General features: G+C 44.7%; 1 protein-coding gene across 7 annotated transcripts in view; it reads right to left on the minus strand.

Annotated features, from left to right (window-relative positions):
• PLCH2 (phospholipase C eta 2) overlaps positions 1-13280 on the minus strand; it is a 1499317-nt gene that overhangs the window by 67962 nt on the left and 1418075 nt on the right. For all 7 annotated transcript variants that reach the window (XM_085609277.1, XM_085609254.1, XM_085609273.1 and 4 more), the window contains 4 exons: positions 8703-8803; positions 6091-6188; positions 4109-4291; positions 2336-2443 (listed from right to left, as the gene is read on the minus strand). In XM_085609277.1, the coding sequence (XP_085465403.1) occupies positions 2336-2443; positions 4109-4291; positions 6091-6188; positions 8703-8803 (490 nt within the window). The remainder of the gene's footprint in view (positions 1-2335; positions 2444-4108; positions 4292-6090; positions 6189-8702; positions 8804-13280) is intronic.

Here is a 13280-nt window from a genome sequence, read left to right on the forward strand (position 1 = left end):
GACCCGCCCTTGTGCTTTGCTGCCACAGGACAACAAAGACTCTCATATTCAGAAAGAAGCATGTACTACCACACTAACATATAAAAGTGACTTTGGAGAATAGCTAGTTTTCATCTGACTCCTCCTTCTATCCAAATGTAAAACAAACACATATGCAACCAACTTTCAATACATTATAGATAGGCCTTACCACAGGCACCCAACACATCTCTGGTAACTCATATCTGGGCCTGCACACACTGCACAACACACAATGGTTTCAATCTCACTTACAAATGATCACACACAAACAGCACATGCTGAACAGAACCCCATCATCACTGTGCACACCATAAGGCACCAAAGCCAAATAGTTGGCAAAGCGTGACTAGGTGAACAGCATGTTGCACCCAACACTACATCATATGGCACCGACTTGGCTTGTGTTGTTTGAATAAAAGCACTATATTCATGCTAAGACAATTGATACTTCCCCATAATCAAAAAAATGGAAAGTCATTTGCTACACGTACTTACGCATGTAAACTACTGCAAAGGTCCTCCATTATTTAAAGCCACTTTACTTTCACACAAGCTCCCAAAAATATTTCAGGCCTTATTTACAAGGAATTAACTCAGCGCGGTGCCGCAAACCATTTAGCTTCTCCGCCCTGTGCTAATTTCGAAGCAAAGGGATGCTTCATATCTACAACGATATGATGGATCCCTTTGCCCTCCCCTGCACTGGTGCACAATTAGCTGCCATGCGCCGACGCAGGCACCCTTGCACATGGTGCAAGGGTGGCAGGATCACGGGGATGATTGTGTTTGTACAGGAAGGGACATCATCCTGCTAAAAAACAATCACAAGAAGTGATTTCCTCTCCCTATGAGTGCTGCAGAATGCAGCACGCATAGAAAAAGGAAAACAATGAGCAGAAATGAAAACATTTCTCCTTGTTGTGCCTCCCTACGCCTCCTCTGGGAAGGCATAGCATACTGATGCATTTCCAGGTTTACGATTTCTCGTAAATCTGGAAATGCGGCAGAAGCCATGGGTGTTGCATTGAAAAACCCACAGCAATACCCATGACACACCCCTGTCACGCAAAGTGTTGCATGTAAAGGGGCCGTATTTACAAGGACATGAAAAATCACACATGGTGGATTTATGTGCCATTGTAAATATGGGGCAGCAAGATGCGCTGCCGGTGCGTCGCAAAAAGTGATATCACCAGCGGTGGAAGGGGCTTGTAAATAAGCCCCTTCAGATTCTCTAATAACCACAGACAAGTTAACCCAACAAAACACAAACGCTGAGTTCTCCAGGCCAATTAATGGACTTCCCTGATCCGTACAAAAGGGCAGCAAGCTAGACAATGTGCTAATGATGCAATAGCAGTGGTGGTTGGCACTATATGAATCCGCATAACATATGCCTCTGTTTAGGGTTAAGGAACGACTATGCTCGCCACATAATTTCTCCTGCTCCCGATAACGAAACACCCCAAGGAGCAAAAACTGTAGCGCAAGCGCTGCTCTTAGGAAGAAAGAAGAAGTTTGCTCTCTATGATCAAAGCAGTGTATTCCCCTCCCCAACGGAAAAGAAAGTGTAATTTATTTTGCAATAGATCAATATGATGTCCATGTTCCCAATTTTCTTTTATTACTACTCTGACAGAGCCTTAACCACCTACTGAGGCTGTGTGATGATTCCGCACCTTGGTCCATGCACTGACTTATGCGCATTCTCAAATAACCCAGGCACCTTCGTGCTCTGGCACATGCACCTGCTTATGATGGCATATAAACTACTTACTTTTTTAACAAGATAAATGTACTTCCTTATATAGACAGGTGATTTCTGGTACCATACATGTTCAATTCCTGATACCAGTACATGTATTACGTAGATTTTTTTTGTTTCAGTTTTTATGTAGCGCAAACTTGGCGAGAGAGCACCAGTCATTTACAAGAGAACCAGACGTAATACATTTTTGGGCACCAGGGCGATGAAGTGATTTGCCCAAAATCACGAGATGTTGAGCCGAGGCTGGTATTCAAACCTGGCCCGCCAGATCCATTTTAGAAAGCTCGTTTTCCGCATTTACAGCACGACTCCGTCTCCTGATACAAACATCCACGACACATGCCCTTCCTCACCATGTCACGTGTACTTCATATCGACATTATACACCGGTCCTTAACACCGGTCCTTAGCTAGAAACATGGACTTCATGACAATGTCACAATCCCTTATTGATATTGATAGCCACGTGCCCTTCCTTGCCTTCGCGCATGCTCTTTCTCACCAGAACAGATGCACTTCCTGAAACTGACAGGTGCTTTTCCTTACCTTGACACATGCACTTCGGCTTCAAGACATAACCACAGTTCCCATTGGCATTAAACTTGGCCCGGTTCAACTGCAGCATTCTACCTTCTGACTGGTAATTTAACGCAACTGTGGAAGCAAAAATAATACATTAAGAGAGAAGCGTGAATTAAAGCACAACCTATCACAATGTCCTACTCGTCTCGTGGCTGGGACCTGACGCACATCCTACCATGAAGTATTAAGGGGAAATTTTGGTCATCTGATCCACTTCCATCGTATGTTTCGAATTTCTTGCTAGCTTAAGCATTCATAGATTCAATAGAACACTTAAGGGATATAGGTATAATTCCAAGCCTGTCCCAGTACATTACTCGAGCTCAGACGTGGGCACGATAAATTAAAAATGATGTCGTCAGCTACACGTTGGTAGGGGCTCCTGAAAAATATATCATTATTAAAATAGCTCCAGGTTCCAAAAAGCACTCACAGGGGAGGGAAGGATTGCTGATTCAGAAGAAATATGGAGTCATTATTAAAGTAAAATTAAAACTTTGTTGCGGGCGGCCTTGGGATTTAAGACCATTAAACAATGTTTTTTTTTGCAAATGCATGCAGATTTTTACTCTCTTGGGCCCTCTACATCAATTCCCTGAAACAAAGAAGGGAAATCTATGCACGGGATATGTGGCATATTGTATTCATTTTTACGTAGGGGTTGCGGAAGGGAATACAACTTAATTTGGTCTAAATCTGATTTCCCAAATATCCATTCCTGGTTTTCCAGAAACTTTCTATCATATATTAGAATCCAAAAAACATTACATTCGCCGTTGACATAGCAGAAGGGAGCATAGTCTGGCCAAACTTCCATTCCATGATTCAAAGCAATAATGTGGTCAGAGTTTCAGAATTCTAGTACCCCAGGGGTACAAATAGCGATTTTGTTCACATGCTTAAGTGAGAGATTAGGGCGAGAGTGAATAAATGTGAAACACTGAGAGCAAAGTGAATGCAAAGGACTGGCATGAGTAGAGGAGATAAAAGAGTTGTATCAAAGACAAGCACATTGGGGAGTAGTAGAAGGGATGAATGCATTTATAGAAAAGAGGAGAGCGAGAATATGGATGACAGGACAGCATTTCCTGAAGGTAGAAGTTGAGAGAAGGAAGTGGGCCAGGGCTATGGTTAGATGGTTAGATACAGGCGAGTTGGCTGAATGATGGAGAGCATGCAAGAACAGGGACAGGAGAAAGATGGAGAGATGGCTTGATGGGTAAGTGGAACAAGCAAATGCGAAAGTCAGGTTGTGGGAGAGTGGGCAGAGAAATTCATTGGAATAATGACCAGCAAAACAGAGGAAAGAGTTGGGATGAAAAAAAAGCAGTCAGAACTAGGTATGGATAAGTGGCCAAAAAAACGAAGCAGAGTGGATAGGTGGGATGTGGAAGAGTGTGGAGTAAGAAAAACAAGGATATGATCAAAGCAAGGGATGCAAGGGGTACATAGGGCATATACGGGCTCTGAAAGAAAGAACAGAGGAGGGCGGTGAGCTAAGACAGAATGCTTGAATGCAGGGCTGATAAGGAGCAGCGAGTTGCAGAAGAAACATAATATTGAGGAGAGAGTGCAGCAAAATAGGAGACACACTAGTAGTTGGCCATGTAATGGAACCGACTGAATGTCGATCAGATTAGCCTAGGAGCTACATACCATCTAGAGTTGTCGCTATAGAGAACAGAAAAAGATATAATGTGAGCAACCAGAGCCCTAGATAGAGCTTTGACCACCTACCCAGCTGGCAGCCCGCATTCCAGAAGGGCTGGGGGTTGTAGTTGCTGGAGTCGACCCGGTAGGAAGATGGGTAGATGCGCGATAGCTGGGACTGGTTGAAGAGGATGTATTGCACAGGTTTCTGCTGGATGACCTGATGTGCCTTTGTTTCACTGAAGGATGACACCTGCCAACTGCATGAGACTGATGGAAGAAGGCAGCAGGAGGTTAGTGCATAATAAACCAAAGCGTGTTAAAGCACAAGTTTCAAAGTTAGGTTTGGGATTGCTAATTAATCATGACGAGCCCTCAAATTAACTTCCGCTCACACCTTACGGATACGCTGCACTCTGGCCATGATTACGAGTTTAGAGGTGCGGTGCCAGGTCTGTACCGCTGCCGCACTGCTAAACCTGTGGTCGGGCTGCCCGCCAGATTATGAGTGTTTCTCGTGTCTGGCTGGCATTGTTTTGATGTTCCCACTGCGGTGCCTCAGAAAATGGGCACTGCAACGGGAATGCCAAAAAACAGTTCCTGCATGGCATGGAATGAAAAGTCAATGCCCTTCAGGAACTGGGGTGCATGTACACAGGGGGGCATATGTTGTGCCCCCCCAACAAGCACCCCATGTGCCTGAGGTAGCAGCAAGCCCTGAAGGGCCCCTTTTGTTCCCTCTCCGCCACGGTTTTCATGGAGGAGAAACTGCCATGAAAACCTGGCAGAGAGGAAACTTGTGATATGGCTGGCATGACTGCCAAGCATATTGCTGCTGCTACACTGCTACACCACCATCAGGGAACTGCGTTCCTTGGCGGCTGCGGCAGTTCAATAGTGGTCTGCCCACCCTAATTTTAATAGGGCAGTCGGAAGACCGCCACCACCATACCCCCGTAATCAAGCTCTCTGTCTTAAGCTTGCCTTACTGCCTGTCTTACCCACTCACAATTGGACTGCCCATCTTTATACACACCTGGGAAACCCAATCTCACCCCACTTCAAATATCAGCACCACATGTTTTAAAAAGCAAGAACACATTCCTTGATGTAGATGAGATGTAGCACCACTATTGCTACTATGCCCTAATCCCTTTCTCCATCAGTAATTTCCTACCTCACTTCCCACGTCCTACCATCCAGCCTCTCACTCCCATCCCTCCTGCCATTGCTTTCTTTTACCACAAATGAGTGCCAGTCCCTAAACCTCATCTCTCTCCTCCTCCTTCCTTGGCTCCCTATTACCTGCCAGACACTAGCTCATCCATGATGCCATGTCTAACCCCTAAGTCCATGTTGGTCCCCACATTACGTAATCCCTACACCCGCTCTCTCCAGATCCTCACCCTCCTACCTCCCTCTCCACCTCCAATGACTTTCATGTCTTCCCAACACACGCCCCTCCACAAACCCATCTAATTTTCCCATGTTCTCGCCCCTTCTTTTTGTCTCTTTAAACCAGACCCAGCATTTTCTACCATCTACACTTCCCTCAAAACAGTAACCTCTTCCTCATGTCTTCCTGATAAATGTCCTTGGTCCCACTTATTTTTGTGCCCATATTCTCGTCTCCAATCTCTCCCTCTCTCACATTTCCTTGCCCATAACCACTACGCCCTCCTCAACAACTCTCCGCTCTCCTCTCGTTACTCCCAGCTCATATCCTCACACCTAGTAATCAGCAAAATGAAGTATTCTGTTTCCTGCAAACAGACAAGGTCGCCGGGGGGCTTGCGGCTGACATACCTCTAGCGATGATGGTCCAACGACCCTACAGCTAAGCATGAGATTCAATTGTTGGTTTAGCCCAACTCCAGCAGAATGCAATACCAGAACCTGGTTCCAAATGCTAACATAGCCCTCCAGGCAACAGCGCGGAGTGATCTATGAAAATTTGCAAGCACATTAATATTTATGAGAGATGATTTTATTAAGCGCTGCTTTTCCAGATAATTTACTCCACTGGGGTTACGCCTTTCCTCCTCTGCTTACAAAACAGCAATCCTTACTCTCGCTTTCCACGTCGTGGATGCCAACGGACTTTGTATATTTCACCAGGTCGGACAAAGCCCGCGAGAGCTTCATGGTCTTCTTCTGCCTGGTGATCCTACATGGGAAGAAATATCAGGAAGGTCATGCAGGGCAACAAGCGCGGCTGGGCCACATTAGAAAAACCTCTGTGCAAATCAGTGGCAACGGGTGCGCCTCATAGCGCACTGGGACAGAAATATCGTTCAAATCTAGATAGATTTTATACACACTTTTTGAGGTTTGATGTGTCAAGGGACAAATAGTGCATTATTATGCACAATCTATTTCCACCTGTATTAGAAATGTTAACAATTTATTCTGGGCGAAGATAAGGGCTTACTTGCAATGGGCTCAGACATTTGATATGAGTCAGCAAGCAAGGAAGCTCCCAGGTGAAATATACTTCAAAACGCGAATATAATACATGGGCAGGGTGCTTTTTTGCTGCAGGAGAAGTACTATCAGTGCAACGCTAACACTCCTTAAGGGGCTGTCCTACAGGAAAGAAGAATTTACTGATTTAATACAGAATGCATGCTCACTCTGCCCTGTTAAGGGGGTGTAGAAATGACTTGCAGGTGTTAACACAATGAGAGACCCATTCTGACTATGCAAGCAGGACCAGAGAGTGGGATTAACCATAATCATTTGCACAGTCAGCTGCTTCAGTTATTCTTACACAAATGCAGGTTAAGTGGTATCTGAGAAGTGCACTATTTGCCCCTGGTGTAGCATCTGGGCCCTTAGGGTTGTCCTAAGAACGCTATTTAACTGGGACCACCGCCTTGCTTTTGCTGAGATCCCTGGCCCCATGTCTATGGTCTCCCTGTCTCTGCCATCACCCTGTGTCTGGTTCTATCTTCCATGGCTAATTAGCCACGTCAGTGCCCATGTGTCACTTTAAGTGTCTGCATTGTCCCTGTGTTTCTGTAATCCCATTTACCTATATGGGTGTCACGTTGTTAACTTTCTAGTGTTCATGTTCCCAGGCCAAGATCCTTATAACAGTGCACGTGTCATGTCTCTGTCTATAGCACAGTGTAAGTGGCTTATAGTTAATGCTCCAGTGTCCCTGTGTAAATGTCCTTGGGACAGGATCAATGCCCAGTTGTCATTGTTCCGGTATTGAGGTCACTATGTCAGTATCCCATGGTCAGTGCAAGTGTCAGTGTCTCAGGGTTCAGGTTCCACCAGGTCTGCATCTCCATGTCAGCCTATCTGTGTCAAGCCCACATACCTCTCTGTCCCGGTATCACTGACCCGTGTCAGGGTCCTCGTGGCGTTGTTGTCAACGTACTCCACACTGTGCCTGTGTCCCATTGTCAGGGTCCCTATGTACTCTCCAAGTATTAATGTCAATGCACCAATGAACCCATATCAGGGTCCTAGTTTAAATGTCCAAGTGTCCATGTGTCAGTGGCAGTCTTCTTGTAAATTGATGGTCCTGTGTTTCAGTATCCCTATGTGGATGTAAAAGCCTTTGCCCCACTGCCAGTGTCAGTACATCAGTAGTCCAGTGTTTGCACCTCAACGATTTTTTGCTTGTATAGCACTTAAGCTATTATGAGACTGCTTCAAAGCACTACGGGGGAAACAAAAGGGAAAGCCAGGCACAAGGGAGTGATGAAGAGGCCTTGATGAATGAGAGTCTGGATGGAAGAGGGATCCAGTGGTGACAAAACATCGATCAGAAGTGAGACATCCGTCAGAGATGATAAACTGAGAAAAACATTGTTAATTGACATTTCTGTCTACAGAGAGACTCACTTAAAAATGGGAGAGCTGGCAATTCATGCACATACAGTCTGTTGGTGCATTCATTACTCATTTGCAGCATTCTCCTAGGTTGGATCTGTATTGATCAGATTTCTGCTCTGATTCACCCCACCCTTGCTCTCTTTTGTGTCTCATTTCATGATATAATAAAATGAAACTTGAGTGAGCTGATGTAGATGTGATCTAGTGGCTAATGGCTGTGACCCCAAAAGACCAGGGTCCAATTCCAACTTCCATACATGACCAAATGGTGAAACCCTACGTCCAACACTTTACCTCTCTCTTCCTCCCTACCCTTCTATGCCAAAAGTGCAAGTGCATAGAGGTGAAGAAAGACAATATATATATATATTCTTTTTTTTTTGAACATTGCAATTTTTGTTGAACTTCGTTCAAGACATCTGGTCAGCGGGTAACTAAATGGACACTATGGATCAAAAACACTTTCCCAATGCCTTGTCGGACATTACCTTGCCTCTGCTGCATTAAAACTTTCTGAACTAATCCAATTTTCTGCAATAGCAAGTATATTAGACAGTTAGAATTACGTGACACCGATTGGTTGAGAGAAGTAGCCAGACCGGAGAGCCATAGAGAATCATTCCTTAGAAATAAATGAGTGCATAAGTTTCAGACTCTACAGGGGAAGGTAAGGGGTTCACCAAGACCCAAGACCCTTCTGAAGCCTAAGGGAATATCCACAGCAAGCACTTGCAATTAAAAACATGTCAACAGGGACGCGATGCCTGGATGGCGTTCTGGAAAGTTCTTTGGTTTCATGACACTCTGTAAAACATTACATTCGCCTTCTTACCTGCCATAGTGTAACGTGCCTCTCGCAATGCTTCCTTGACGTTCAAGGTTATCATCGCCTTCTTCAACGCTTAATGACTTTTTGAATTTCCCACCTTTCTTCTGCATGGGAAGAAATTGAACAGCAGATATGAGGATGATGAGGAGTGGATGGGGGAAGTTATTTATGCATACAGAATGGCTCAAAGGTATGTGGTTTGCACTGGTGCAAAGTCTTGCTTGAATAAGGGCTTTCCTTTGGCATGAGGGTGTCTGGCCACTGGTCAAAGAGCAGAATAATCTACAATTGAAGGATACGCCTACACGGCAATAGACAATCATACTTCAGAGTGCCTGAAGCCTCATCTGTTCAGACCTTGAGATCTCAGGATCTCCTGTGAGCTGCTCCACTGCAAAAGGTCTCTTGAGCTTCCGTAGGTTGTTTCAGACGGATACAGTCTTGGATATGCGCTTGGAAAGTTTATGTCTTTCATGTAAGGCAGTAATCCGCTAGAATGGTTGTTGCCAATCCTGATATAGTGAGTGATTGTCACTTAACAGAATGTAAGTATCAACTCACATGGCTGCACTGACAGACTTTAATTACTGGAGGAGGCTGCTACATTGGTATTCTGTGCCCTCATTACCATTTGCAAACTGTACGATAGAAATATGTGGTTCCCATGGAGATGTAAAGAACATGGTTCGTGATCCTATCTGTTAACCTTGGAGACCATTTCTTTAGGATGTGCCTTGCTAGTACTGGAAATAATGTCACTCATAAAAAGTTAATCTCCAAATTTATTTTTGTCACTATCCTCTCAAAAAGGCTTTCTACCATGGCCCTATAGAGAACTCATCAGTTACCAACCGATACTACTATCTTTCTTCTGTGTGTGGTAAGACATTGGGTTATTGGCTGAGGGGTGTGGAAGCTGCACTCCAACCATAACCACAATCCTTGTCAGTGAACCTCAAAAGACACTAAACTGACCTGTGCTTAACACTCTGGTAAAGTTGCACAAAGCAGTTAGGCTAAACTTAGAGACAATGTGTAAAGTATTTCTGCAGATCACAAAGAGTAATAAAATGAAAATACAACAGAAGAAAAATCTCAAACCAATTTCGAAAAATAGGGGAGAGTCAGATAAACAGAATGATACCAGAACGTTACAATTCCTGAAGGGTGATGGGCAGGTTGGCACAGGGGTTGTGGGTGTAATGCCCAATGGCTCCTGGGCCATGGGATGCAGAACAAAGTGCCATACGCACATTCGTCTAACGGTAAAGCACTGCTACCTGTTGCCACGATAGTGGCAGTAGTGTGCTATAGAAATGGTAGATAACATAAGACGTGCCATTTAATCGGGTGGGGATGCCTCATGGTCCGCCATATGCAGGGCCCGACTTGGACTTTTTTTTTTTGTTTTATATAGCACATACTAGACCCGAAGGTATCGAAGCGCTTTACATGAGCACCAGTTGTGTTACAGACGGATACATTTATTTTTGTTAGGCACGGGGAGATTAAATGATTTTCCCAGAATCACAGGATGTTGAGCGTCCCTGCTGAGACTAGAACCTGGTTCCTCAGCTTTGAGGTCGACCGCCCAAGCCATTAGGCCACATCCTCTTCCCAGTCCTGGCAAAACTCATAAATTGATTCCCTGTGTGCAGATGTGCTAATGTGCGCTAGGACCGGCGCAACTCTTTCAAGTTGCTGCCGGGATCGCCTAATGTGCATCATCACTCCTGGAGGCTGAAACGGGCCTCCACGTGCCAAAGCAGACCGCCCGTCCCGTATGCTCGTTTCCTACAGGCTCTCCCTGATTTGGTTGCAGGCTTAGCTATAAATAGGATGAACTTAGCCATGCTTAGTGACATCAATGTGCATACTGATGGCTTCCAAGAACCTTTTACTAGACCCGGCGCCTCTACAGTTGATGCAATTGGTTTGGGTCCTACTCATGAGAGAGGGCACACCATTGACTTGGTGTTTAGGAATATCACTAATCTTCAGGTGCAGAGCCCGATACCTCAAACCTAGTCAGATCACTTTTTGCTTCTTTTTATTTTACCTGTTTCCTCCTCTCCCACCACCAAGCCTTCGGTTAGGCAGCTAAAACGATGGTAGTCTAAGTTGAATGTTGATGACTGGCCAGTTGTCATGGAGACAATGAGACCCGATTTATCTGACCAAGTTACCTAATCCACCTCCAGTTTCAAATAGTGGGGTATCAACTCACAGGACGTGGTCCCACCTGCAAAGTGGTATAAGACTGTTCAATGAGAAAATAAATACCCTTTGATTACCGTTTACCTACTCACCTTAAAAAAGGATTGCAAGCATCTAGAGAGAAGTTGAAGAAAGTCCTATGATGAAGTCAGTAAACTTAAGTATAGGAGTGCTATTAGGAATTATCATGCGGAAATAAAAGCTTCTCAATCAGCTTATTTCTCCCCTAAAATTTAACAATCTATTAACTCCGCTTGAGAGCTCTTTCAGATCCTTAAAGACATGTCGGAGCCTACGCCTGCTGGTTCTGTTCCAGAAGCCTCTGTTGAGCACAATAACAATTTGCCTCTCTTCCTTCAATAGAAGATAGTGGACATTTACTCACCCTTCCCGATGGCTCAAATAGTGAGGAGTCCCAAGTTAGCCCCCTCTGGTGCAGTTAGAAGAAACCCTCATGGTCTTTCCAGATCTCACTGTGAGACTTCTTACAGACCTCCGAAAGGCAATAAAGTCAGTTTCTACCCTTGACCCTGCTCTCCTCCAAATTCTCTGCCAAGGGTCTGATAGTGTTGCTTTTACCCAGGTGGATTTGCTTAATCTCTCCCTCACTAGCAGGAAGGTCCTCACACAATGGAGGCATGCAGTAATGAAACCTCTTTTTATAAAGCCTGATTTGGATCCCCTTTGCCTGAGTAACTATAGGCGGATCTCCCTGTTACCTGGAGCTTTGAAGCTCCTGGAAAAACATATTAATAAACATCTCTTTGCCTTTCTTGATTCCAACCAAATCCTCCACCCCACACAATGGGGTTTAGACCACAGCACAGAAAAAGCTTTTCTGGCAGTGGTCGAGGAACTAAGATCTCTGTTGGACCAAGGAGGTTCGGCAGCCATTATTCTTTAAGATCGCAGTGCGGTCCTTCGATAAGGTTGATCATGCCAAACTTATCTACAGGTACAGGATCTTAAAAGTGGCTATCGATGGCCGTGCACTGAATGGGTTCCCGGAGAACAGAACATTCCTGGTGCTAGATCGTTCCTGCTACTCCCACAGTCTCTATCTTAGTTTTGGGGTGCCGCAGGGGTCTTCTCTGAGTCCCACGCTTTTTAAGCTTTATATGTATCCCTTAGTTGAAATTGTGTGTTCTAACGGGTTGTCATTGATTTCTTATGCCGATGACACCGAGCTGTTGGGCTCAATCTCCCAGATCGCAGCTCCAATCACTTCAGTCTGGCCCTTGTCTTCAGGCAGTATCCAGATGGATGGTTGCCTGTAAACAAACTCAACGGAGACAAGAATGAGGTTATGCTACGTGGCAACAATTTCAGTAAGAAATACCTAACCCCTGTGCCTGGTTACCAGGAGAGACTCCCTAGCCCCAAATGGGTTATAAAAGTCTTGGAATGTGGCTAGAGTCTAGCATTGCAATGGAGCACCAAGCTCAAAAAAACTGCTGCTAATTGCTTTGGTGCCATGAGACTGCTAAGAAAACCTTTAAATATTCCTTTTTTAGCTAGAAGACTAATTGTCCAGCCGCTGATTATTTCACGGCTTGATTGTGGCAATGTCCTATAGCTCGGGTCGCCCCAATATGTGATCAAAAGGTTTTAGGGCACTAAGAATCCTACCGTATGGCTCCTTATGAATCTCCCAAGACACCTGAAAGATCTTCACTGCCTTCCAGAGGCTCAGCGAGTGTAACTTAAGGCCTATACATGTTGTACAGATAACTCCATAAGATCGATAGCTACCCCATAAATTCCAGGAAGGTCAATTAGATCTTCTTCAGCTCACCATCTACAGATTTCATAGATAACTAGATCTCTTTGGGGAGGAGGTTAATTGTCTTATCTGGCCCCAAACTTTGAAACAGTCTCCCAGTTGACCTACACCATTTGACCAACTAATTTTCTTTTCACAAGGCCTTGAAAACCAGGCTTTTACAGTAACTAGTTCTCTCTCAGTGGTGAGCTGGCCATAATGATGACTGTTGTTGTGCTGGGAGGCCTTTGGGTAGCTGTGTGCTTTATAAGATTCATAGAATAGAATTGACAGACACTATACCAGCCGACCCAATGAGTAATAGACATTAACCAGCCTGGTCCGTCCTGCCTGCTTTCCACATGAGTTATCCCTGTCCAAATGAGGTAAGCAGTTGTAAAATAGGACAGAGCAAATTACAAAAATGGAAATACATACATTCATACTTAAAATATCTATTTGAAAACTAAATATTTGACTAGAAAATATGTTTTGACCTAACGGGACACTGGGAGATTCCCAAATAGGTCGGTACCTGTGAAATGTTGGTAGGTCTGAGAGAAAGTGAGACCATCCGTCATGATACAGCCCCTGCTCAGCCC

This window comes from Triturus cristatus, chromosome 1_2, assembly GCF_964204655.1.
Source record: "Triturus cristatus chromosome 1_2, aTriCri1.1, whole genome shotgun sequence".
NCBI classification, from domain to species: domain Eukaryota; kingdom Metazoa; phylum Chordata; class Amphibia; order Caudata; family Salamandridae; genus Triturus; species Triturus cristatus.